At 37.7% G+C, this 27,921-nt stretch overlaps 1 protein-coding gene and 1 non-coding gene across 3 annotated transcripts in view; both read left to right on the plus strand.

Annotated features, from left to right (window-relative positions):
* Positions 1–382: 382 nt before the first annotated feature.
* The window catches only part of CHIC2 (cysteine rich hydrophobic domain 2), a 74,303-nt gene continuing 46,764 nt past the window's right edge, over positions 383–27,921 (plus strand). The window contains exons 1-3 of one of the 2 annotated variants that reach the window (XM_035004990.1): positions 383–915; positions 22,756–22,810; positions 22,936–23,091. In XM_035004990.1, the coding sequence (XP_034860881.1) occupies positions 797–915; positions 22,756–22,810; positions 22,936–23,091 (330 nt within the window). In that variant the 5' untranslated portion in view covers positions 383–796. Of the gene's footprint in view, positions 916–4,121; positions 5,065–22,755; positions 22,811–22,935; positions 23,092–27,921 lie in introns of those variants that run through there. The other variant, XM_035004991.1, reaches the window with a different exon arrangement.
* On the plus strand, positions 15,083–15,221 carry LOC118010998. The gene has a single exon (XR_004679392.1). It is a non-coding gene; the product is annotated as a U4 spliceosomal RNA (small nuclear RNA).

Raw genomic sequence — 27,921 nt, forward strand, 5'->3', positions numbered from 1 at the left:
CCTAAATTAGGAAAGTACAGACTCTGGTTCTCATCAAGACTAAAAAACTGACAAAAAGCGAGATTCAATTATTAGATAAACAGGCAGACACGCACTATAAATTCTCTATTCCAACCAGTGTTTTTATTTTTAGTTGTTTTGATTCGAGATTACTTTAGGTGACTAAGTGCTCCACTGGACACTCCGAGCTCCATTCTCTGAGTCGGGGTCAACGCCTTCGGGCCTCTGAGACATCCCTTGCGGGACCGCAACCCACTTCGTGGAGGGCGGGACCTCGCCGGCGGGAGCGCGCTCCCAAGGCGTCGGCGGCGGCGGGGGTCGGGGCGGGCGGAGGAAGGAAGCAAGGCGCCCTGGGAGCGCGCGAGGCCTCACGTGCGCGCTCCCGCCCGCCAGCCTGCGCACACCGGCGCCCACGCACCCGCCCGCACTCCTCCCGGGAAGTCTCGCGATGCCGTAGCCGGCTGCTCCCGCTGCGGGTGGCTCTGGCTGTTGCTGTGGTTGCCTGAGTTGCTGCTGCGGCGGCGGCGGCGGCGGCGGTGCTGGTGGAGGTGTCGGCCCTTGGGCGGATGTTGACATTGTGTTGTTGTTATTGCTGATGATAATGGCGGCGGCGGTGACGGCGACGGCCGGGACCCCATCTCCTCTGTAGCCGGAGCCGAGGCAGCCAAGATCGATCTCCGCGGCCTCTGAGCCCGCGGCAGCGACTCCCCTCAGCCTCCGCCTCCTCGCCAGCCCTTATCCCGGCCCCAGCCCCTGGAGTCAGGCCCCTTTGGGCAGGGGGCCTTGGAGGCTCAGGATGGCGGATTTCGACGAGATCTATGAGGAGGAGGAGGACGAAGAGCGGGCCCTGGAGGAGCAGCTGCTCAAGTACTCGCCGGACCCAGTGGTGGTCCGCGGCTCCGGTCACGTCACCGTGTAAGGCCCGGAGGAAGGGAGGGCGAGGACGGGAAGGTGCAGGGCTGGGGTGGGCCACCCTTCCCTTCCCCCTCCCCCCGTACTCCTGGGGAGCCCTCTATACCCGGTGTCCGTCTTGTGTCGAGGCCTTCGGGAAGAGTAGGCGACCAGGAAGTGAGAACTTGCTTTAATTTAATTTGTTTCGGTCTCTGAAGTGGGGACAGACACTGCCCTTCCTCCCCCCCCCCCACCCCATACCCCCTTTAGCGGGCCCTTTAGGCCTGGGCGACGTGACGGATCCCAGGAGGGAAGGTTTTTCTTTAGGGTCTGCCCTTTGGGCCACCCCTTCAGCTTCGGGGTGGAAGTACACATATTTATGAGGTGCCTCCCCCTTGTTTTCTTACCCAGTTACCCTGTGGTTCTCTCTCCTCGTCTGTGCCTTTGAGCCTATTGACATATGGCTCTGTGGCCAGATCTGGGCCATATGAGACCCCAGTGACATTTGGCATTGAGTGGTTCACTGTCGTGCCTGTGCCTTTCACACACACTCAGAGGTCTTCCCAGTTTCTTGCGGAGTCAATTTCTGCGGACGTAATGGAGGTTCCTGTAATTGTATATGATAAAAATGTATAGATGAACCTATATTTGAGATATGCAGAACGATACATGTTTACAACCAATTTTAAAAAGGAAATCTACGTGATGGACACACACTGCTCAGGTTACTGAGGGCTCTATGTAATCTAAGTCTCCTCTGGGCATGAACTCTGGGATGGTTTCTTCATTTGATAAGGGTTCCTGTAAATCTGATTTGCAACATTTAAAAGTCCGATAATCAGACAATAAGGAATGAGAGCTTTGTAAAGAGTCATGACTAATAAAGGAATGTGAAGACTTGAACCAAATAATGAGCTGTCCGGAAGCAGGAAGTTTTGTAATGTTTCTCTGAGAAGTCCAGAGTTTTGTACAACTTGAAGTATTTATATTCTTCATTTTAGATCTCCTGTTCAAATCCTAAGTCAAACTTCAATGCTTGTCAGGTATCTCCACACTTCACCTTTTTAGTAAAATAAAAGGGCCAGCAAGTCTGAGACTGTCTGGAACAGTTTCCATTATACTTTTGGTGTAGGGTGAGTGGGATGTGCAGTGAATAACTTTTAGTGAAACGGTAAGCCTTCTCCTTTGAGATTGTCAGCAAAATCCTTGCATTTCTCACTACGTGTTATGACCAGCCATATTGTTGTTTGGGTATGCTTATGTAATGCTTTGATTTCTTTAGCACCTGTTAGTTTATGTTCAGGTGACTTATAGGGTAAAAACACTGCATAATCACTTGTCCCAGCGCCATGGGAAGACAGTGGGATTTATCACCACAATAGCAGTTACTTAGTGTTTTAACTGTCATCTCCAGCAGAATTAAGAGATATCGTGGATATTAAATCTCTCTTTAACATATATCACAGAACTTTTTTAGTCTCATAGCCTGCCATGTAATTTTTTAGTTTGACTCTTAGGACCTTTTTACCTTGTTTTAAACCTGAGGAGTATATGGATGCTTAAAGAAGGGATTTTTCAATCTCTTTCATGCTGTCTGCCTTTCCTCCTATTTTCCTCTTGTCAAAGAAAAGCTGGCAAAGTTTTGTTATTTAAAAAGGTGCTAATATAGTTGTAATGTTTCTTCTGTTTAAGGAAAAAAAAAACTAAGCACTTTGTTGGGTAAATAGAATATAGAATAGATGAAGTGCTCAGAACCAAATAGGTGATTAGTAAATTTGATTGTAGTTGGGTACTTAGGTTAACAGGGTGGAGAAGAATTATTAGTGGTTTTCAGTCTTCCTGCCCTTTAGAATTACCTGGAGAGATTAAAAAAACAAACAAAAGAACAAAAGATGGTGCCTTCTCCCCAGGCCAGGTCAGTTGAACACCAGGTATCTGAGTGAGGGCCCCAGGCAAGGATAGGTTTTTTTTTTTTTTTTTTTTAAGCAAGTCCCACAGGTGACTAATGTGTAGCCAGGGATGAAAACCACTATTCCAGAGTATGAGGAGGAATTATGTGCGTCAGTAAGCAGTATGCCTGTCTACATTGGGAGTTAATTCTGTGATCTCTCTCAGTCACTTTATCTCTCTTCCCCATTACCTTGGTTCTAGGCTCTAGGTTCAAATCTACCCTCTGCCACTTGGGTAGATTATTTATGCCTCTTCAGTTAAGACAGGGATCATTATAGTTCTTAACTTCTAAGATTATTAACGATTAGACAATATATGCCAAGAATTCATCACATTATGTGATACTGTGCTCAATATTAACCTTCATTAATTATCCTCCACACTTACAGTGCTCCACTTTGAGAAACATAAGCATAAAGCACAGTACTAAGAAATCAGAACTGCCATTTTCAGACCTAACAGTGATTGACTTTAGTCCTGTTTTTCCATTTCTAAACAATTTATATATTTAAATTGCTATGTGAAGTACTTTGATGAAAATTAGTACAAATCTTTCTTTATTGAAAACCTAAACCTGTTTTGTGGTGACATAGATAAGTAGAGTAATAGTAATACGGAACTTTTTTTTACATGACTCTGTCATGCATAATTCACAGGCATGCTATGCCAATTGGTAGCCCAGTTAGTGCCTATAAAGGTTTTTGAAATTGGTGCTTATGGGTTACTTTAACTGTTGAGCATGTTCTGTTTTTCTTACCTCTAAATATAAATGGGAAGAACTAGTAAAACAGTTACGGTAAACCTGCCACCGCTCCCACCCCCCTGTTTAAAACTAAGGAGCTCTTTAGAGCAGTCTTCCCTTACTAGTTTGGATGTAAATGATACTGCAAACTGAATCAGCTGTAAACCAGATCAATCTGAAAAGATATAGATTCATCCACTTATGTTTTTCATAGATTTCACTTTTGAGTAGACCTTTATACTTTATAGTTGAATATTTTTGCTCTTTTTTCCCCTCCCCACTTCAGTGTATTGTATTATAGTATGACATGATTTGGTATGCCGTTATAGTGATGTGAGAAAGTAAGTTACTTTCCATTTTCTACTACACAAGGTCAGTTTGGGGGCATTATCAGATTTTGGGGATATAAGGATATGAAATAATAGTTTGTCTAAACAAAGTCTGCTTTAATGTGGTTTGTAATATAAATATATTCATTTTAGTTATTTATTTTTAAAGTAGGCTCACGCCAAGCGTGGAGCCCAACATGGGGTGTGAATTTACGACCCTGAGATCAAGACCTGAGCTGAGATCTAGAGTTGGACACTTTAACCGACTGAGCTACCCAGGCGCCTTGTAAATATTTTTATATTGACTGCAAATCAGACTTATACTTTGTACTTCCATCATGATCAGTATTCTTTTTTGACATCCTTCTGGATAAATTTAATAATTTTCTTCATTGTTAGATTTGCATGTAGCAGTATGGAACAACGTGGCAGTTCCAATAGGGAGATACACAGAAGTATGTTTTGAGGAAAAGTGGTACTTGAAAGAAGAGGGAAATAAGTTCCTTAATATTTATATATATGTAATTTAAAAGACTTGAGTTCACACTTCAGTTAAGTTTGTGTGTGTGTGTGAGAGAGAGAGAGAGAGGTGGGGAAGGGAGAGAGTGTCTTCTCATTATGTATGTAATGAAGATGAGGGGAAAAGTGATTAACTTATTAGGTGGTGTAGGCCAGGTTGGTTAATATTTTAAAATTATGAAGTTTTTTACCTCTCAGTAAATTTTGCAACATATAGTGATCATTGTTGAAGACTGATTTTTCACGATGATGATAGCGCTAAAGGATGTTAACCTAAAAATTAGAATTTAAATCTAGTTTTTAGGCCAGTATTCCCTAGCTGATCTATCGTATAACTGACATTATTTACTTCTGTATCACTTCGTGCCCTCCTATATCACAATCACACTTGGGGCTTTCCTAGGGCATAATCTTTGACTTCTAACTTAAGCCCTGTCATAGAGCCAAGTTATTTTGCTAAGGTTTGTTTCTAATAATGTTATTCTCTTTTAATTTCACTAAATTATTGTATCTTCATGTACTCTCTTCTGAGGTATAATCTTCCTACCATCTCCACAAATAATTCCTCATCCTTCAGCACCAGTTTTTACCAATGGCTGTGGAACTCACTCTCTTTGCTTGTCTTCATCTCAGGTATGCTGTGGAAAATTGAAAGATTTAGAAATGTGGCTTAAAATGAAAAAAACTTGGAAACTACTTTGGGGCACAATAAGATCTTTGCATAGGAGATATCACAAGAACACCTTGACCTTTCAAATGGTAGAGTTAATAAAAAATAGTCTATCTTGAAATGTATCAGTATTTCAAGACTGCTATCAGATGCTGTACTTGGCAACAGGAGATCTGAACATGATTTGCCCAAGTAACAATCATTTTGATTAAACAGTTTTTTTTAACTTTACTGTTTTCACCTCCTTTCTCCCACCCAGCATGATATATAAGGCATATTCCATTTTTAAAGATTAAAGTTTTTGAGATTTTTGAAGACCTTATTTTGATGTTTCTCCATAAAGCTATAAAGTTCTTTGAGGGCCGGAATTATGTTTATTGGTCTTATTTCTCCACTATTTAATACAGTGTCTGGAATATTATAAGTCCTAAAATGTTCTCTAAATAAATGAGGTAATTGCATACATCTTTGGACCTTGTCATAGTTGCCAAAGGAGTAACTGTTTTCCTCCCTTCTGAACCTCCTACTGAGGTAAACAATATTTTACAATAGAACTCTTATAAAATCATATTCAGAAGATAAACGGCTTCTCTTTTTTTAAACAAAATTTGATAATTATGGGGAAGTTATAAAATTAAGACATTTTTCCCCCAGAGATTTTTCTTATTCCTTATCATTTGAAAGGAAGTTAGTTTGATTTAGAATATAGCATTGAACATATCTTTTGAGAATGCAAAGGAAAAAAAATGCTAAATAATTGGACCAACTACTAAAACTTCTCAGTGGGTAAACTTTCTTGAAGAAATGAGGAATGTGGTAGTAAACTGAAGTTTCCAAAATTTTACTGTATTTGAGTTTGAAATTTACATGGTGTTTCAGTCCAAACAGTTCAGTGTTGGATTTCTGCCTATTAACAGATGTAAAATTGACTGGTGCTTAAAATTTTATGTGACTAGCTAAGTGGAATACAGGGACTAAATGGTGAAAAATAAGTTACATGAAATTATTTATGATGGTAATTACTCAAATACTATTATTCTAAATAACATTACTCTGAATAATAATATTTCTTTAAAGAATAGTATTTTTACTTTGAGAGCTGCTCTTGAACTCAAACTTGAGTTTATATTCCTAATAGGTTAAAGGCTCAGGATATTGGACCAACTGTACTCAGAAGGGGATCTTTTATGTCTCTCTCGTATCTGTGTCTAGTTTTGCTTTCTAATCTATAAAGCTACTTAAGATTTTATTCTCAATAAAATTAGACTTTTAAGTATAACATGTAGCAACAGATAACTTTTTAGTGTCCTTTGTTATCTTCTGTGTAAGATTTTTTGTGACTTTTCATAATTTGTTTCAGAATCCATTTATAAAATCAGATCTTAAACCAGACTTTCAGTGTTCAGGTAGTCTAGCTTAATCCCAGTGCAAGATTTCTTAAACTTGCCCGATTATCAGAATCACTAAGAGCATTTTAAAAGATACACATTTTAGGTTCTTAGCTCTGACATCCCCGGTCAGAATCTTTAAGAAGAGTTTAGGAATTGTTATTTTTAATAAGAGCTTAGGCGATTCTCATATCAGACACATTTATAAGCAATTGATGGTATGTGGAAAGAGTATGGTCTTTGCTGTTAAGCAGATTAGTTTTAATTCTCAGATATTTCCTAACTGTAACCTAACTGTAACCATTAACCTTTCTGAGCTTTAGTTTTCTCATCTGCAAAAGGGATAATGTCTACCTCAGGGATTAGATGTGGGAGTCAAAAATAATTTAATGTCATGGACCCACAGTAGACATTAAGCAAATTATTACTTATTACATAATTTTGGTGTTTATCCCTTCATGCACATTTTTTGGCTAATCTTTACCATTTTCTTGGAAATCCATCTAAAAGTTAACGTTTGCTTTCCTGCTTTTAAACAAGACCCTGAGCATAAATCAGAATTACTCGATTGAGTTGAAACATTTAATCAAAAGCAGATATTATCAGGTTGGTACCCAGTGATATTCTTAGGGGTCATTGAGGTATTTTGGGGTTTGAAGACCTCTAATTGGCGCTTCCTTTTAAATTCACAAGTGTGGGCTTTTCCTTTGTGTTTTACTTCTTCTGTCTATCTAATGGATGAACTGTAGGTTGGGAATGAGACAAGCAACATTATCAGAACTACGAATAAAGAGAAGTTTGTTCTGAGTAATGGATTTAGATGCTTGAATTTTAATACTTGGGTTTTAAGATACTTGTTTCCTCAGAGAATTTTTTTGCTTAAATCCTTCCTTATCAGCTGTCTTAATTGAGGTTTCCTGGTAAGTAATATAACAAGCGTTTATTAAATTTTATGGTAGGTATTATTTGAGACACTAGGTACATCGTTATGAATAAAACAAACCTAGTTACCCTGTCCTCACAGAGCTTATAGTTAAGAGACAGATTATGTCTGAGCAAATTGCTTTGAGGGAGCCCAGTAGAGTGCTGTGACTGAAAATAATGTGATTAGGGAGAAGCTCTCTGAGGGGTAACATTTAGGAACAATGAAAGTGTTCTGTGAAGAGCATCCCAGGTGTGGAGAACAGCAAAATTAAGTCTGGCTGACCTGAGGAACTGAAAGGCTACTTGTATGCTGTGGCCAGAATATAGTGAGTAAAGGGGATGGAGCCTTGACATGAGGATGGTGAGCTCAGTGGGGGCAGGAAAGGATTGTAGAGGGATTAGAGTAAAACTGGGAAGAATAGTTACGAGCTATTGAATGGTCTAGATGAGACAAGATCATGGTGATGGTCTCTAGATAAAAGAGATGTTTTGAGTTCTGTCTCTAAGTCATCAAATTTCATATGAGGTCTGGAAAGCCAGCGGTGGCTGCATGTGCCATCTCTTTCCCCATTTCCATCTCATTCTCATTCCCATCTCCTGTTTTGTTTTGTGTTTTTTGTTTTGGCTTTGTAAGGAGTCAGGTCAGAGAACTGTGGCTGCCCTTACTGTTGACTGGAGACTGTCTCGATGATATACCTGCATTTCCTGTTCTGCTACCACAGGGCAGTTAGCACGCAAGGGAACAGCATGTGCCGGAAGGAGAAAGGGGCTTTCCCACAAGATCAAAGATTTTTGAAGTGAGGAACTTTGTAAAGTCTTACCCTTTAGATACAAGATGTGTGGTGTTTGACAATGATCTGTTTATTAGATTTGAGGAAAGGACTGTGCTTTTTAAGTCTTTACACTTAAAACTAAATTGAATACACAAGGGCTGAAATTTTCTCACAAAGACCTGGACAAATGATTTTCTCCTTAAGCTCTTCTCCATTCTGCCATCTATGTAGGATCTTACCTTCTAAGTAGACCTAAACTTATTTAGGTTAGAGTTGGTTGGACTTTGGGATAACCTACCTTTTGTTTGTTTTGTTTGTTTTTTGGGTTTTTTTTTTGATTGTGTGTGTGTGTGTGTATGCTTCCTGCAAGACTTCCTTTTTTAATTGTCTTTGATCTTGTGTTGTAGTTATAGTGGAGTCCTTGGTTAGTCTAGTAAAGGAATTCCTGTGTACCCAGCCTTCTTTTTCTACTCTTTCTAAACTATTGTAAATGTCACTTGAAACTGATATTTTTGGTAGTTTATATTATAATCCAGTTCAACCATGTATTGTTTCTTAAATGAACATAGTTTATCATTATTGTGTTGCTCATAAGATTTATGTAAGTGTGAAGAATATTCTAACGTATGTATAAATTAGATAGTGGAGTTAGATTAGTTGAATTCGTATATCATCAGAGGTTACTACCCATGAAGTTTAATCAGTATAGATTTACATAACTTCCATTGTTTAACAACATACATAATCATCTGTAAATACTTGAAGATATAATCTTAATAATTGAGTAAAATTCTAATTAGAATATTATAGAATTATATAGTGATGAGGTTTATGATAGAGTGAATTAATAAATGATTTAAATAATTAAATCTTTGATTTTACTAGTTTATTAATAAGATTATATTTTCACAGAGCTGGATGAACCCATATATTCAGAATTTGGTCACACAGTTAAAATTTTTAGACGTGTTCTGAGATTCATATACATGTCTCTCAACTCCAGGGGTTCTGTATCTTCTGGGTAAACACAGTACACTTTCAGTTCTAGCCCTTCTTCCTTGAGCCACATCGATATTCAGATGTATATTGAGGCAGCCAGATGAATTTAAAGCGTGGCTTTTATGAATTAATATCTGTTAATTTCTTCTATAGTTGACTTCATCCCCCCAAATAGTGCAAAAGCTGATTCCATTGAGCTCAGAGTTCAACATTAGGCTATCTTCACTTGTCATCTGCAGAGCTGATGTTTTCAGTTTGAATCTGAAATATCTAGTTCATGTTTATAGGTCTTGTCACATCTATAGGAAGATAAAATCCTATGAGTCTAGATTTGTACAGATTGAGTGTCTCAGGATCCAAAATATCCAAAACTCATTTCATAATCTTTTCCCCAAATCAGTTTCAACTATAGCCTTTTTATTCTCAGTTGATGGCTGATCTGGCATCCTATTTGCTTAGACTAAAAACATCTTTGACACATCCTTAAGGTCTCTCTTTCTCTTTCACTGCATCCAGGGTGTCAACAAATCATCCATTGGGGACACCTGGGTGGCTCAGTCGGTCAAGCGTCTGCCTTCGGCTCAGGTCATGATCTCAGGGCCCTGGGATCAAGTCCCGTGTCAGGCTCCTTGCTCAACAGGAAGCCTGTTTCTCCCTCTGCCTGCCACTCCCCTTGCTTGTGTACTCTCTCTCTCTGACAAATAAATAAAATCTTAAAAAAAAGAAAAAAAAATCATCCATTGGCTCTGCTTTAAAATGTATCCAAGATTTGGCCACTTTTTATCATCTCCATTACTGGTGTGAGTTGTCATCTCTCTTCTGTACACTTAATTTTCCTTTTCCCTCCTTCCTTTGCCTCTCAACCTTTACAGTCTTCTTAGTACATCTCCCATAGTGATCCTTTTAAAATATAAATCAGATCCTGTCTCTTTTTTGTATCAAGCCTCCCCAAAGCTGCCCATTCTCAGAGTTCAGGTCCCTTTTAGTGGCCTACACGACCCTATGTGATCTGACCCATTGTTACTTTTCTGACTTCTTTTCTACTTTTCTTTCTTTTTTTTTCTTAAACAATTTTATTTATTTTAGAGAGAGAGTGTGAGAGAGAGAGAGAGTGAGAGAGCAGGGGAGGGGAGGGGAGGGGCAGAAGGAGATTGAGAGAGAGAAATTCAAACAGACTCCACACTGAGTGGGGAGCCTGAGGTGGGGCTGGATCCCAGGACCCCCTGAGATCATGACCTGAGTGGAAATCAAGTCAGATGCTCAACTGACTGAGCCACCCAGGCTCCCCTCTACTATTCTTTGATTGGTTTACCCGACTGTAGTCACACTATTCTTTCTATTCTCCAGGCACACTCCTGGCTTAGGGCTTTCGCACTGGCCGGTTCCACTTTCCGGTGTATTCCCTCCAGATACCCAAATGGCCAGTTCATTCACCTTCAGATCTTTCACACTTATTTTCTTTTTTCTTTTCACAGTTGTCGTCTTAATGACCCCCCATTGAAAATTAAAACTCATTCATTTCCCCCCTACTCTAAATATTTTTTATAATTGCTTTCTCAGTCAGAAAGTTGAGATCAGGCATACTTGAAAAAGAGTACAAACTTTTGACAACCTTCTCTTGAAAGGAGAAAAAAGAAGACTTTTTGACAAGAATAAAGTTTTAAACTTTCTTCCTATTTTACAGCAGCTGTCCCACCTGTAGTGTATTCAGAAAGCCTTGCTAATTTTTTTTTTAAATTTAAATTTAAAAACTTTGGTACACCATTTCACCTTTGGGCTATATATGACCCTGAGAGGCAGTTTGTCTTACCTGAAGCAAATAAAGTCAGAAGGGAGATTTGTTTTCCTAAGACAACATACCTAGTTGCTTTCTGAACCAGGATTAGAACTTGGGCCTGTGTCTCTCCATTGTATTGTTTTTCCATCTTTACCACAATAAGTTCTTTGTGCTTTTCAGCCTTTGTCTTACCTGCCTGGATTTCTGACCTGATGCTTGCCCATATTAGCTTGTGGAGTTTGTAACTCTTTAGTTGTGCCTGGCTTTCCTAAACTATCACCTCCCTGGGTACCCTATTTCCTTTATACTGTCCCCTGACCTTGAAGAGGTTGGCAAAAAGTTGGAAAATCTTTCACAGTTAACATTAGCTGATTTGATCATTGGCTATTCTATTTGGTAAGCTGTTTGAAGGGGATATTTGTGAAGTCATTGATATTTGGGCATTCTCTAATTTATCAAGTTATCCATAGTGGCTATTAAATGATACTGCCCACTTTACTAGAAGAATGATAACCATAATAAAAGCACACCAGACATTTATGTTGTTTTATTATAATAAAAGCAGTCACAACATACAGCGTTTATGCCATCCACTGTTGGTGCTTTATTATATTATTTAATGAGTTAGGCAGTATTATTCTCCCCAGTGTATGAATAAGGAAACTGAGGCTCAGAAAAGGTAACTTAGCTTGCTCAAAGTGACACATCTAGTCAATGGCAGTGTCAAGATTTCATTCCAGGCAGTCTGGCTGGCTCCAGAGTCTGTTTGCTTAATTGCTGCTTTTATTTTATTGAACCAAATCGACAAACTTATGCATTCTTTATATTATTCAACAACACAAACATTTATAAATCCTATATATTTTAGGATTTTAGGTACAAATGTGAAAAGCTGAGCAACATTTTATTTTTCTGGATCCATATGAGAATGTTAACATTTATTTTGTACTAGTTTTAATTTTATAATTTGTTTGATGGAAAAAGAACTTTTTCCCCTTCCAATTCTTATATATTTTCTCAACCTAGAAGTTTCTAGTTCAAGGAAATAAACATTTTCTTATGCCTACAGAGAGAGTTACTATAGAGTCATTGTCCTCTAGTAGAAATTGCCCCAGGCTTGGGTTCAGGAAAGTAAGGCTCTGGACTAGAGCCTATATATTATTACTTAATTTTTTTATCTTAAAATGAAATGTTTGGACTAAATGACAACTTTTTTTCCAGCTCTCAGATTCTGAGATTCTACTGTTGTGAATTAGAAATTATTTTTTTTCTCTTAAATTTCTAAATTCTTTACAATATACTTATGTATTTAAACTTACTTTAAAAATCCTAAAGAATATACTCTACAATATATTTTATTTATTTATTTATTTATTTATTTATTTATTTATTTATTTATTAAAAGATTTTATTTATTTGAGACAGAGAGAATGAGAGACAGAGAGCATGAGAGGGAGGAGGGTCAGAGGGAGAAGCAGACTCCCTGCCAAGCAGGGAGCCCGATGCGGGACTCGATCCAGGGACTCCAGGATCATGACCTGAGCCGAAGGCAGTCGCTTAACCAACTGAGCCACCCAGGCGCCCTATAATATATTTTAAAAGTAGAATTATTTTGAAATCTAGGCATGTCGACTGCACATGTATTTCCTTAGTCTGATTTAAAAACAAAAAACCCCTTTGGGGCGCCTGGCTGGCTCCGTCAGTGGAGCATGTGATTCTTAATCTTGGGGTTGTGAGTTCAAGCCCCATGTTGGGTGTAGAGATGACTTAAAAATAAAATCTTCAAAAACAAAACAGAGCCTCTTTAATCATCTATTTTTTTCTTTAGGTTTAATCCTCTTCGTTTTTTTTTTTTTTAAAGATTTTATTTATTTATTTGTCAGAGAGAAAGAGAGAGAGCACAAGCAGGGGGAGCGTCAGGCAGAGGGAGAAGCAGGCTTCCCACCAAGCAAGGACCCCAATGGGGGGACTCAATCCCAGGACCCTGAGATCATGACCTGAGCCAAAGGCAGATGGTTAACCGACTCAGCCCCCCAGGCATCCCTCCTTTTTCTTTTTTTAAAAAAAATCCTTTTTCGGGGCACCTGGGTGGCTCAGTCGGTTAAGCATCTGCCTTCAGCTCAGGTAATGATCCTGGAGTCCCAGGATCCAGCCCTGCTCGGGCTCCCTGCTCAGCAGAGAGTCTGCTTCTCCCTCCCTCCCTCTGCCCCTCACCCCACTCTAGTCTGCTTTTCTCTCTGCTCCTTACCCTGTTTGTGCTGTCTCTCAAATAAGTAAGTAAAATCTTTTTAAAAAAATCCTTTTTCTAATTATAATGAAAAAGATTATTTAAAAACTGGGAAATAGTATGTCTCGGTGAAGCAGAAAATAAACTGTCTATAATCACCAAGAGACTAAAGTCATTTAATATTTTGGTGTATTTGTTTTAAATTTTTCTTTCTAGGAATTTTTTTTAAAGATTGATTGATTGATTGATTGATTGATTGATTTTAGAGAGCAAGCGAGAGTGAGCCAGGGTGGGAGAGTGGGGGGGAGGAGCAGAGGGAGAGGGATAAGCAGACTCTTTGGTGAGCACAGGGCTCAATCCCACAACCCCGAGATCACCACCTGAGCTGAAATCAAGAGTTGGTCACTTGACTGAGCCACCAGGAGCCCCCGTTTAGTTTAAAATAGCAATATATGTTACAGGGACTTTAGAAAACATGGAAATATAGAAAATGAAATACTACCCATAAGCTTATTGCCTATGATTAACCATGATTAATATTTTGGTGGATTAACTTTTTAAATTTTTCTCTACATATATGTAAATATTTTTATTAAAAAATCGAGACCATACTTACTTTGTATTCTGTATTTTTCATTTAATATATTGGGAACATATGCCAGTATCATTATGAGTTCTTAAAGTATGAAATATAAGGCTCTATTAGATTGCAAAGAACAGAATCACTCAGGGGACCTTAAGCAGTGGAAGTTTATTATAAGAATGCATGGACACTAAGGAAGACAGGAAGCTTTGCCATTGTACAACCAGGCTTCAAGGAACCTGGGATGATACTGTTTTTGGATATAGTGCAGTCTGGTTATGAAGTTATTCTGTTGTTTTTCTCAACTGCTTGTGTCCTTTGCTCCCTGATCTAGTGGTCTGTCACGGTGACTTACCTACTTCCAGTTCCAGCTTTTTCTGTTGCAATGTGAACTGGCTGACTGCTTTTCCCCTCTGTCTCATAGTGTCTGCTTACTATTGGTTTCAGCTTATTCTTTACTTCTACTTATTCATGGCTTTACTGTATCTTGGCTTTAGTTTAAGTTTCCTGTTATCAACTATTGTCTCCTATTTAGATACCTCAAGAAAGAGGATCAGATTGAGTTAGTTAATGTTGTAAGTTGGGTGGTATTGTTGGGCCTTGCCATCCCATATGCTGCTAGCCAGCCCAGGGATTAGCTATTCTTAGATAAGAAGCCCATTTGTAGTCTAACTCACCAGAGTATAGGGGAGCTCCTAGTCAAGCATCCAGTAACAGGCTACTCTCTAATATACTTGGTTTTGAGTTGTACAGTGTCTTTTCAAATTGATGTATTATAATTAATATAATTGTAGGACATTTCTGTAACTGAGAAGAAAAATAAACACAAAGCAAAACAAGTTGAAGGAAATTCTTGCAGTTCTGTATTTAAAAGGTAAAATTCATCATGAGAGCAAAACATAATTCCACTCAAAATAACAATGCATTAGTGAATTATAAAAGGCATTAATAGGAGGAGATACGTGGAACGTGGAAGAATTAAAAATGAAGTAAAAAGGACTGGCGATTGTATGGTCTTGAATTGTAGAAAAGGTTGAAATACATTAGAAAAACTATTGATTAGTGAAACCAAACTCCCTGTTTATTTATGATAAATTACCTAATTAATAACAAATAATAGACTCATAGAGGATTATGATGGTGGTATTGTGTATTATAAAATGCTTTTAAAATATTTATTTAGCAACTACTGTACATCTGAAAATTAGATCTTAAGAAATAGCAAATAAAATGTGTAATACTCCCTTACCAAAATAACACTGTAGAAGACTTGATTATTCATTAACATATCTGTGCCAACTGTAACTGTTATCTTCTGTGGCAATATCGTAGCCAGTGAGGTTTATCCGAGGCGCGATTATTGCTAGTTACTCCATTTCTAGAAGTAGAATTGACCCAGTAGTACCTGGGTCAAAAGGTATGAATATTTTTTTGACTCTTATATATTATCAAATTGTACTTTGAAAGTTTCTGTTAATTTGTAAGTTCTTTTTCTTTACAGTTGAGATCACAGTGTATGTGCAGTTTTTTCTTTTTTACTTAATAGTATAACATGTATTTCCTGTGTTACTGGTTTGCAAACTTCATTTTTTTAAAGATTTATTTATTTATTTATTTGAGAGAGAGATTATTTTCTTGGCTAGATTCCTGACAGAAAAATTACTATAACAAAGGTCTAAATATTTGTAATGCCAAATTGATTTCTGGAATGGTTGTAATAATTAAAAGTTCCACTGACAGTGCGTGATATTTTCCATTGTAAGACCTCTTGCCAAATTTTTTTTTTTTTTAAGATTTTATTTATTTATTTGACAGAGACACAGTGAGAGAGGGAACACAAGCAGGGGAGTGGGAGAGGGAGAAACAGGGTTCCCGCAGAGCAGGGAGCCCGATGTGGGGCTCCATCCCAGGACCCTGGGATCATGACCTGAGCCGAAGGCAGATGCTTAACGACTGAGCCATCCAGGTGCCCCTCTTGACAAATATTTTTTAGTTTTATTTATAGATTAATCTTTGTAGATAACTGAATTAAGATTCCACCCACCTTGAATCATATCTTTTGAAATTATTAAATGCTACTTGCAGCTTTTTGGATTAATACAATGTTAGATTATTAGGTCTGAAGGGAATTCAGCTTCCTACCCTTTGCTCTTCTTTCAGGCATATCAAATTGTCATTTTATACGATAAGATTTGGCTTTTTTGGTCCTGTCCAGGGCTAATTGTACTTTGATTTAGAATAAAGGAAGTTATTTTTTGCCATATTTAAAAACTTTAAACTTATAGAGCATAATAGAAAAAACTAAGTAATTTATAATGTCAAATTAAGGTGAAACATGTATCTCATTTTCATTGCTAACAGACCCCACTTCCTGCCAAACTTAAAAAACAAAACAAAACACTCCCCAAAAGTGGAACTAAGGTGGTATCAAAACTAAGTAACCTATGTCACATCAAAACATTTAAGATGATATTTTGCAGTTACATTAACAAATATGAAGTGTGCCTTTTCTTATACATTTAATAAAATAAGATGATCTTAAAACTTTATCTGTATTTCTTTGGTTGGCCTAAAATTAAACAAACAAAAGCTCTCTCAATAAAATAAATCTTTAAAAAAAATGAAGTTTGCAAACTAATAACATAGGAGATACATATACTATACAAAAAGTCTGGCAGAAATCAAAGACATTGCACAGGAGTTACTTGCTGTATCCTGTGCCAAATAAAACATTCCCCACTCTAATACTCAAGCTCTTTGCTGGGAGAAAGCCTGCTCTAAGAAGGACGACTTGCTGAAAAGAGTTGTTTTCAACTACTCTGTTGAGTGGTCTCATCAGTAAAGAAATGTAGATTAAAGTCTGGATTGTAGTAGTTTGAATAATGAATGAAAGGTGAGATAAAGATAGTTAATGTGAGGACTCTTTCAGGATACTGGATGAAAAAGGAAAAGAGGTGGATGCTGTCATACATTAAGGGATAAGAAAATAGAGGTTCAGATTCTCAGACTGGGTAGACTTATGCAAGTTTGTAGGCTATGTGTAAGGAGCCAAAAGAGAGGGAGCAATACAGTGGATTGCAGAGGAGACTGGAGGAGATACAACCAGGAGCAAATGGTTAGCTTTTGGGAAGCTTCCCTCCATTGAGAAAGATGGTAAATACACTGAAGACCTAGGTAATTCTAATTGGGATGAAGACAAGGTCTAAACTGTCCTTAGAGAGTAGGAAGGTGTAGAGAAAAGAGTTAACATAGCAGGCTCCAGACTGCTGCCCTTAGAAATACTTGTTTGCAGTGTTGGCTCTTGGCTGGTGTCTGGGCACTTAGACTTTAGGAGGGTCCCCAGTATTCCCAAAATTGATAGGAAGGGTTCACTGAGCCTAAACTGTTTTGAACAAACAATGTGGTTTATACCAAACACCTGCTTTCCTTCTGGGAATCTGGAATTTTGGTATACTAAGTAGAGGGTGTATGTTTACCAGTTCCTGATAAAAACCTTGGGCACTGAGTGTCTAATGAGCATTTCCGGTAGACAATATTGTATACATGTTGTCAAAACTAGTTGCTGCAGGCATTAAGCACATCCTTGTGTCTTCACTGAGAAGAAACTCTTAAAAGTTTGCTCTTGGTTTCCTCTGGAATTTTCCCTATGTGCCTTTTCCTTTTGCTGATTTTGCTTTGTGTCCTTTTGCTGTGGGTACAACTATATACTGAGTCATGTGAGTCCTCCTAGTGAATCATCAAACCTGAGGGTAGTTTTGTGGACCTCTAGCACAGAGGGAGTGACCTGGAAGGCTGAAAATGATGGTTGAGATTTGGAACAGTGTGATAGAAACAGAAATCATGGGCATCAGAGGAAGAGAGAACAATGGTGTGAAAATTTGCAATGAAGAGTTAGTGGAGTGTAGACATATTTTCTGTTTTGGAAATTGATTATTAAGCAAGTATTTATTGAGTATTTATTTATCAGGCATTGTGCCAGACGTTTGGGGTATAAAGATAATTAAGATACCATACCTTCCCATAAACAACTCATTATTTATCAGAGTAGGGAGTTAGGCTTGTAAACATATTATAATAAGTATGATAAGGACTGCACAAGAGAGAATGTAGTCAGGTATTACGCGAACATGGAAGATGGAGTCTGGAAAGTGGACTTCAGGGAATGAGCTATAATTGAGAATTTCTGGGAAAGAGTCATTCTAAGAATTTTGGTTACACTGAAGAAGAAAAAAAACTTTTTTTTAAAGGGAAGATATAAGGAGGTATCTAGGTAGTAGATCAACAGATTAGGGGTACCAAAGTTAAATATTAAAAGGAATTTGGAAGGGAAGTGATCTATTAGGAAATGGAAATTCTTTTTTTTTTAAGATTTTATTTATTTGAGAGAGCATGAGTGGGGAGGGGCAGAAGGGAGGGAAAAAGAATCAAGTAGACTACACACTAAGTGTGGAGCCTGACGCGTGGCTTGATCCTAGGAACCTGAGATCATGACCTGAGCGGAAATCAAGAGTTGGACGCTTAACTGGCTTGAGCCACCCAGGCACCCCGGGAAAGGGAGATTCTGAATTAGATAAAAATGAGAGTGCAGGGTAACAGATTGGAGTGGCTTACACTTTGAGTTATAGCTATAGAATTGTAGGAATTGAGGTGACAGTGAAATGGAAGAAGGTGGGAGAGGTGTAAAAGAAGCCTGTTTGAAGATTCCATTTAGATTTAGGTGTAAATTTGCTGTTTCTCTACAAAGCTTTACTAGGTATATTACATGAACTTTCAAAACTACCTCAAATTACATAAAAGCAAAATTGGCCTTGTATATGGCTTTCTTTTTAAATTTTTAAAAAAGCGATACAAGTCTTCTATTGTAGGATCTTGTTATCATGAAGTATTACGTAGAAGATGTTCAGTGGTTGTGATTTGAATGAATTCTCTTTTCTTCAAGTACTGGTAGACTTGAAAACTTGTAATAGGTAAGAGTAAAATAGGTTAAGTTTAATGTATTTTGTCATATTTGTCATTCTTGGAAAAAAGTTTCAATCTTTTATCATTTCTGAAGCCATGAGTGTTTTAACCATAATTGAGGAAAGGATCTGTTAGGTAATAGGCATAGATGTAGATACAGCACACGTCTACATGTCTCCATTTACTTTTATACCATCTAATGGATTGACAGTAGGTTTTGAATGGTAAGTGAGATAACTGTTGGTAGCACTTTGTCAGTGCTTACTTTCTTCTTTTCTTCTTCTCTCCCTCTCCTACTTCTCCCTCCCCACTTTTCCTTACATTTTTCCTTCTGCTTTTATTGCTTGTATGTACCCTGGAGACCTGTTAAAATTAACAGCCATTGCTCATCTCCACCAGTAACATTCAAAGCTAGAAAAAAAAAAACAACTATTAAAATAATATGCTGGGCGCCTGGGTGGCTCAGTTGGTTAAGCGACTGCCTTCAGCTCAGGTCATGATCGACGGTCCTGGGATCGAGTCCTGCATCGGGCTCCCTGCTCTGTGGGGAGCCTGCTTCTCCCTCTCCCACTCCCCCTGCTTGTGTTCCCTCTCTCGCTGTGTCTCTCTCTGTCAAATAAATAAATAAAATCTTAAAAAAAAAAAAATATGCTTTGAGTTAGTTTTTAAGGTATAGGCGGTAGCTCAAATATTTTTAAATGAATAATTTTTTTCTTTTGTTTATGTAGTGCTGATTAGTTCACTTTCAGTCTCTTATTATTTATTTTTTATTTATGTTTAAAAAATTTTTAAAGATTTTATTTGAGAGAGGGAGAGCATGAGCAGTGGGGGGAGGGGTAGAGGGAGAGGGAGAAGCAGACTCCCTGATGGGCAGGGAACCCGATGTGGGGCTCCATCCTGGGACCCTGGGATCATGACCTGAGCTGAAGGCAGACGCTTAACTGACTGAGCCACCCAGGTGCCCTGTTGTTTAGAGATTTTAAAAGAGAAAGCAGAGTACAGTTGGGGTTCACTCCTGTGGGCCAGGGAGACTTCAAGGACTTTAAGCACAGCATTATCTTGACACTTGTTCCAGGTATTCTTGTTCAGTGGGTGGGAAATGTGAGCAAGGAAATGGAAAAATCATTAGCACCAAATTAATGGCTGGTAGAAAAGCTAAGCACTCTAGTATAGTGATAATCTTGTCACTGGGTAATCTTTCTTGGGACATTTTTTGGGGGGTGAGATGAAGGAAGAGGAAGGTTTACTATCTGTTCCTAAGATACAACTTAACAAAAAAGTATGACTGAAGAGGAACTGAGTGAATGTACTTGGAACTATAAATTCTTACTCTGAAGAATAACTAGCCTGACTTAAAAGGAGCCCTGACCTGCAGGAACAACAGGGCAATTAATTAGCTGGTTGTGCTCCCTGGGTAAAGAATTGCATGGCCAATAAGGAAATATTCAGGCTCTAGAAAGAAAGGAAATTAGGGTTTAAGCTCATCCTGGACTGCTCCCTCCAATTTAGCATATTACATGGCAGCAAACTATAGGTATTCAATAAAATAATTTAATCTGTGTTAAATGTCTTAATGGCTGGGATGAAAGGGGAAGACTTTTCTATTTAGGAGACTTGGAGGGGGGCTCCTGGGTGGGTTAGTTAAGTGTCGGACTCTTCTTTTTGGCTCAGGTCATGATTTCAGGGTCGTGAGATGGAGCCCCAGGTTGGACTTTGCACTCGCTGGGCATGGACCCTGCTTAAGATTCTTTCCCTCTGCCCTTCCCCCTCTTTGCGTGCCTGTGTTCTCTTTCTCTCTAAAAAAAACAAAAACAAAAAACAAAGGAGACTTGGAGGTATCTGGTTGTTGCTTTTCTAAAAAATTTCAGGCAGTTGGAAGGAGATGGTTAATTGCAATAATAAACATGGTTGAGGTGCGCCTGGGTGGCTCAGTTGGTTAAATGTCTGCCTTTGGCTTAGGTCATGATCCCAGGGTCCTGGGATTGAGTCCCACATCGGGCTCCCTGCTCAGCAGGGAGCCTGCTTCTCCCTCACCCTCTGCCCTACCCCCTTCCCCCCCCCCTCATGCTCGCGGTCTCTCTCTCTCAAATAAATAAGTTCTTTAAAAAAATAAACATGGTTGAAATGGAGATGATTCATAGAGAAAACCTTCAGACCAATGGAGATAATACTTGAGGAGATGGAAATTTATAATTTATACTCAATAAACATTTGTTGATTGTCCTCTTCCCTAAGGGAAATGGATAAAAAGGAGATACATTATCTAGAGACCTCACTGAGAGCTATCACCTAGCATTTCACATCTTTTCCTCATTTCAGGAGTTTTGAGGTTGGAAGTGAGTTATCTCTTGGGGCAAGTAGAACCATATTGCAGTGAGGCGTATAGACAGAAAATGAATTTAATTGAGTCTGTCAGTCTTAGAATGGCATTAATGCCAGAATTATGTAGAAAAATAACAGTTGCAGGTACATGTTTAGTATGAAAAGAATTTTGGCTTGGACTTAGGTAGTTGCATTGTGATCTTTTCCGTAAGTAGTATCCATTATTTATAAAGACAGATTAATGTCATTCAGTGCTATAAAATAATGTATAAAATTACTTAAGATGGTGATAAAATGGTCTCCAATGCCACCATCCACATGTAGGGAAGTCTAGATAGTGATGTAGACCACAACCTGGCCACTGAAGTGTTTTGTTTGCCTTGCACAGTATTTTAAAGATGGGAAAGTTTACATAGAAATCTGGTTTCCCAGCTCCTCTTAGAGAAAGAAAATCATACAATCTCTCAGACGTGGGCCTGCATTCTAATATGATAGTAATCAGCTGAATCTGACCCATGACGCCCGCCCCCCCGCCCCATTCTGTATACCCTCCACTTGGCCAGTCTCCACCATTCCTTACTGCTTTCACACAGCCCATGTTAATTCGATTTCCCTGTTTAGCTGTACTGATGGTTGAGTTGAAAGCCCCTGACCTGGCCAGCTGTTTGAGGCAGAGTATCTCAGAAGATCCCTCTTACTAGTGTAGACTACCTAAAGTGCAGTACGGTGTATTTATAAGGGTTGTTAAGACAGTGAATCTTAAGGGTTCTCATCATAGAAAAAAAATTTGTTAACTATGTGAGGAGATGGATGTTAACCAAACTTATCATGGTAATCATTTCACAATATAGACATGTATCAAATCATTACGTTGTATACCTTAAACCAATACAGTGTTATATGTCAAGTATATCTCAATAAAACTGAAAACAATTTTGGCTTCAGGATCCAACAAAAGTCCTATTTAAATATCTCAGTTTTTATTTCTAGGTGCAATCTGCCATTACCAATATGTTCATGAGTATTTTATTCTTTCCTAATAACTTACACAAAGAAATAGTCAAGTGCCCAATCAATCCTTATGATTTTTGCAGACATTTAAAAGCTTAAAGATACTAAAATGTACTACCTCAGTTCCATTTCTTTCCCCAAAGAATAGCAAGTGTTGTATTACTTGTAAGTTTAAGTAGGCAGGCAGCTATCACATTGTTCTAGGTGTTTTTTTTAGCATTTTCTGGCTGTAACAACAGTGTGGATATGCTGGCCTCAGAAAATGCTAACTGATCAACTTGCATTCTTAGACATGCTACTGCTTTTTTGAGTGTTAACACGTGCTTTTGACCTAAAGAATAATCCATAGCAGAGATCGTAGCTTTCTAGTACTTAGTTGGAAGAATCTCAGTAATTTTTACAAATTAGATAATTGTGTTGTTTTCTATTACATTAATATTTTGCTTACAAACAGAGCCCCAAAGAAGTCATTTCTTTTCTGTATTCTCAGCCTCTTATACAAAAGTTTTGATTCAGCTGCTAAGATTGCTTGTTACATTTCATAAATTGCTGATTACAGTGTGTCTCAAACTTCCATTGTTACTCTGTATATCAAGTTGCGCATCTATTTACTTGACCTTTGATTAAGTTAAATGGCTTTTTCTCAACAATGGCATGTAATAACATATTTTTCTCCTTTTTTTAAAAATAGATTTGGACTGAGCAACAAATTTGAATCAGAATTCCCTTCTTCATTAACTGGAAAAGTGAGTGTCTATCATTTACTTAGGTACTATTTTTTCCTAACAAATTATAGAAATAATTATGCAAATGAGACATGTTTATTGACATTAATATTACGGTATTGTTATTTCTTAAAATTTTTCTTTAGGTAGCTCCTGAAGAATTTAAAGCCAGCATCAACAGAGTTAACAGTTGTCTTAAGAAGAACCTTCCTGTTAATGTACGTTGGCTACTTTGTGGCTGCCTTTGTTGCTGCTGCACGTTAGGTTGCAGTATGTGGCCAGTTATTTGCCTCAGTAAAAGAGTAAGTTGAATTAATATATTTTAATTTAAATTTAGAAGTAGACAAGCAAGTCTTGCATTTATTTAGTTTTTATTTTTTGTATTGAATGAGTCACACCATGCCGAATACTATAAAAAATGATCTGGTCCAGTAGAGGAGTGATTAAGTAAAATTATGGTATGTCCACATGCTATTATATTAAATTTAATTATAAATTTCATTCATAATTTTCATGATCTAAGATATTACCCAAGAGTAGAATAGAATACAGCATTCTCTCTGTATATACATTTATGGTGGTATAGCATAGTGATTGAGAATGCTGGGTTCAGGTCTACCACTTATCTCTGTGACTCTAGGCAGGTTTCCTAACCTCTGTCATCTCTAGTTGGCTTATCTGTAAAATGGCACTATTCACCTACCTGCTTGAGTAGGATTGTTTTAAGTATAAAGTGAAATAGTGTATATAAAGCTATTAGTTAAATAGCTCAAATAACTAATAGACATTGACTAATAGCATTAGTACTAATACCTAAGGTCGTACCCATAGAAGAAATAACATGGTTACAATGTTTATTTCTAGTTGATAAGATTATGGGGAATTCTGGTTTCTTTTTAAGAAATTTTTTCTTTTGTATTTTACAAGTTTTCTGAGATGGGTACATAGTGATTCTGTATGGCAAATTGTTATAGATGGAACACATTACATTTTTGTTTAGGTTTTAAAAAATTCTGGTAGCTATAGGTATAAAAATGAAATACTTTTGAAACTGAATGGTTTGTGTGGCTACATTTCATTTTGTCATCAAATAATGATAGGAAATATGGAAAAGCAAATGCTGTTTGTCCCTTGATTTCTGTTGTAAAATAAGCAATGTATTACTACTGAAAAAAATTTTTAACTTTTAATAATTAAAAAAATTTTATTGATAAGAAGATAATGCCTTTGTAATAGAATTGATTTTGTAATATTTACTGTAATATTTGTAATATTTTTCTCCAAGAATATTTCTTCTTCTTTTTTTCCCCTGTATTTCTGACCAGATCATCTTCAGACCACATATATTTTTTTAATTTTCATTTGTCACTTGATCCACAGTTGAATTTGCAGCTCTTGGAGTTTAGATTCTCTCACTACCTCCTACTCTTCGGGCTTTTTCATTGTTTAAATGACTGCTATCTCAGGGCGCCTGGGTGGCTCAGTTGGTTAAGCATTTGCCTTCGGCTCAGGTCATGATCTTGGGGTCTGGGATCTAACCCCGAGTTGGGCTCCCTGCTCAGCGGGGAGCCTGCTTCTCCCTCTGCCCCTCCCCTCTACTTGTGCTCTCTCTCTCTCAAGAAAATAAAATCTTTAAAAAAAATAAATAACTGCTGTATCCCACTTGGTTGGCAATTTGCTGTTACTTAACCCAAGGAATCATAAGAATTTTATTTTAGAAATCTGTGTGATCTAGTTTTTTTGAGGTTTTGAGATCTTTTGTTTTTTACTTTTTTTTTTTTTTGAAGATTTATGTATTTATTTGTTTATTTAGAGAGCGAGCAGGGGGAGCGGCAGAGGGAGAGGGAAAGCGAGAATCTCAAGCAAACTCCCCACTAAGCACAGAGCCCAATGTGGGACTTGATCCCACGACCCTGAGATCATGACCTGAGCTAAAATCAAGAGTCTGATGCTTAACCAACTGGGCCACCCAGGCGCCCCTGTTTTTTACTTTTTAAATGAGAAAACAAGATATTGCAATGTGTGCACAGCGTAGGATTTAGAAAATAAAACTCAACTTCTTACTCTTCTCCATGCATTTTTAGCAACATATGATCATTTTTCAGATGATTTCATTAAATTCCTTTTTATTTGAGTCATAGGATAGATCTCTTAGGCTTTTCTCATCTATAGTTTTGGAAAGTACATTTTATATAACAATGTAGTATTCAGTCTAAGGTCTCTCTATGTATATGATTTAATTTTATATGGACTTTACTATCTAGTGAGTGCAAACAAGTATGATTATAGTTTAAATAAAATGCTGTGCATTTCCGTGTCTTGGGTGTAAACTATTATATACCCACGGAGAGAGTGACACTTCATGCATGTATGAGGGTGTTAGAGACCCTCAAAAAAGTGGTGCTGTGTACGATGGGAGCAGGATCATTTAGAGCAGGGATTTTTAACTTTTTATTTGTCATGGATCCTTTTGGTGTTCCAGGGAAGTCTATGAACCCTCTCTTGGAATAATGTTTTATTTGTATTTTAAAAGGTATAATGTATTTTAAATGTATGAAATGAAGAACACGAGATTATAAAGGAAACCAATTATATGAAATAAACTTATCAAAGTACTAAAGCTCCTCAATTAGGAGTGCCTTGGGTGGCTCAGTAGGTTGAGCATCTGCCTTCAGCTCAGGTCATGATCTTAGGGTCCTGGGACTCCCTGCTCATCGGGGAGTCTACTTCTCCCTCTCCTCCCTGTCCCTCTGCTCTCTCTCCATCTCTTGCTCTTTCTCAAATAAATAAAAAAAATCTTAAAAAGACGCCTCAAATACATTATTTATAAATGTTTATTAATGCATACAAAATAAGATAGCAAAGAATCAATGGTAATATGATGTGACAGGAAAAATCTGATTTCTATGAGTGATAGAGATACAGTCCTATTTAGTCTACCACAGTTAGTTGTATACATTCATAATCTAAGGGAACTATACCACATTTCAATTAGAGGTTAGTGAAAATAAAGATGTTTCATCCACTTTCATGGATTCCTAGAATTTTGTCTAGGTATTCCATGTTAAGAATAAGAACCCTTGATTGAGAGGTACTAGTATAAATAAAGGCTAAAACCCTGCCTGGTTGTTAGCCTCTGAACCTTTCCTTTGCCCTCATCTGTGATGTGGAATATGGTTAGAATTGTCTCAGATACTTAAGACAAATCAGGACCAAAGGCATACCAAAGTATCAGCTCAGCATTTTCACCTTCAGGACATTATTCAATAATTTGGGTAACTAGATTTCTTCCTTAATTTTGAAATCCATCTCCAGCTGAGTGTCCCTTTTTATGAACTGACCTTGTTCTGGAGACATTGTTTTTAAATCAGTATTATTATTGTTGTTCCTTATAAATTGCCTTTCCTTTTTTAAAAAAATTGTTATGAGCTATTTTTGAAACTTATTTACTATACAGCAAAATTCACTATTTTTGGTGTATAGTTTTATGATTTTTGACAAATGCATACAGTTGTGTAACTATCACCACAACCAAAATATATTACTGTTCTCTCCAAAAACACATTTACTTGTGCTGCCTCTTTGTAGTTATATTCTTTTCAGCTCTTAAACCCTGACAACCACTGATCTGTTGCTCTCCTTACAGTTTTGCCTTTTCTAGCTTGTTATATAAATGGAATTATACAGTATATGTAGCCTTTTGAATCTAGCTTTTTTCATTTAGTTAATGCATTCGAGATTCATCTATTTTGTTGCATGTATCAGTAGTTTATTCCTTTTTTTTTTTTTTTTTGCTGAGTAGTAGTCCATTGTATGGATGTATCATAATTTGTTTATCCACTTTCCAACTGAAGGACATTGTGTGGTTTCTAGTTTTGGTGATTTTGAATAAAGATGCTATATATGGGGGTGCCTGGATGGCTCAGTCATTAAGCGTCTGCCTTTGGCTCGGGTCGTGGTCCCAGAGTCCTGGGATCGAGTCCCACGTCGGGATACTTGCTCAGTGGGGAGTCTGCTTCTCCCTCTCCTTCTGCTGCTACTCCCCCTGCTTGTGCTCTCTCTCTCTCTCTGTCAAATAAATAAAATCTTTATTAAAAAAAAGATGCAATAGGGGCGCCTGGGTGGCTCAGCCGTTAAGCGTCTGCCTTCGGCTCAGGTCATGATCCTGGGGTCCTGGGATCGAGCCCCGCATCGGGCTCTCTGCTCCACGGGAAGCCTGCTTCTCCCTCTCTCCCACTCCCCCTGCTTGTGTTCCCTCTCTCGCTGTCTCTCTCTGTCAAATAAATAAAATCTTTTAAAAAAAAAAAAAAGATGCAATAAATATTCACATGTATGTTTTTCTGTGAACATAAGTTTTTATTTTTAGGAGTCGGGTTGCTGGATCCTATAGTAACTGTACGGTTAATTTTATAGGAAACTTCCGGATTGTTTTCCCAAGTGGCTCTACCATTTTACATTCCAGCCAACAACATATGAGAGTGCCAGTTGTTCAGCATCTTTGCCAGGACTTGGTATTGTTAGTTTAAGAAATTTTAGTCATTCTGATAGATGTGGTGGTATCTCATTCTGGTTTTAATTCACATTATCCTCATGACTAATGGTATTGAGCACCTTGCCATTTGTAAAACCTCTTTGTTAGAGTTTATTCAAATATTTTGCCCATTTTTAAATAGTAATTTCTTATTGTTGAGTTTTGAGAGTTCTTTATATGTTCTGAATATAAGTCCCTTGTCAGGTTTATAACCAAATATATTTTTCCGGTCTGTAGCTTGTCTTTTTTTTCTCTTAATGTCTTTGGCAGAGCAAAATTTGATTTTGATGAAGTCTGATGTATCAATTTTTAAGAAATGGATTGTGTGTTTGGTGTTATATCTAAGGATTCTTTGCCTGAAGCAAGGTCACAGACTTTTTCTCCTCTCTCTTCTGCATTTTACTTTCAGATCTATGACCCATTTTGAGTCAGTTTTTGTATAGGTGTGAGGCACAGGTCAGAGTTCATTTTTTTGCATAGGACAATGGGTTTTCTAGCACCATATGTTGAAAAGAATGTTTTTTCCTCATTAAATTGCCATTGTACATTGACAAAAATCAGTCGACCATATTTATGTGGATCTATTTCTAAACTCTGTTCT

The sequence above is a fragment of the Mirounga leonina genome, unplaced genomic scaffold, assembly GCF_011800145.1.
Source record: "Mirounga leonina isolate KUSES-001 unplaced genomic scaffold, KU_Mleo_1.0 Mir_129, whole genome shotgun sequence".
Lineage (NCBI taxonomy): Eukaryota > Metazoa > Chordata > Mammalia > Carnivora > Phocidae > Mirounga > Mirounga leonina.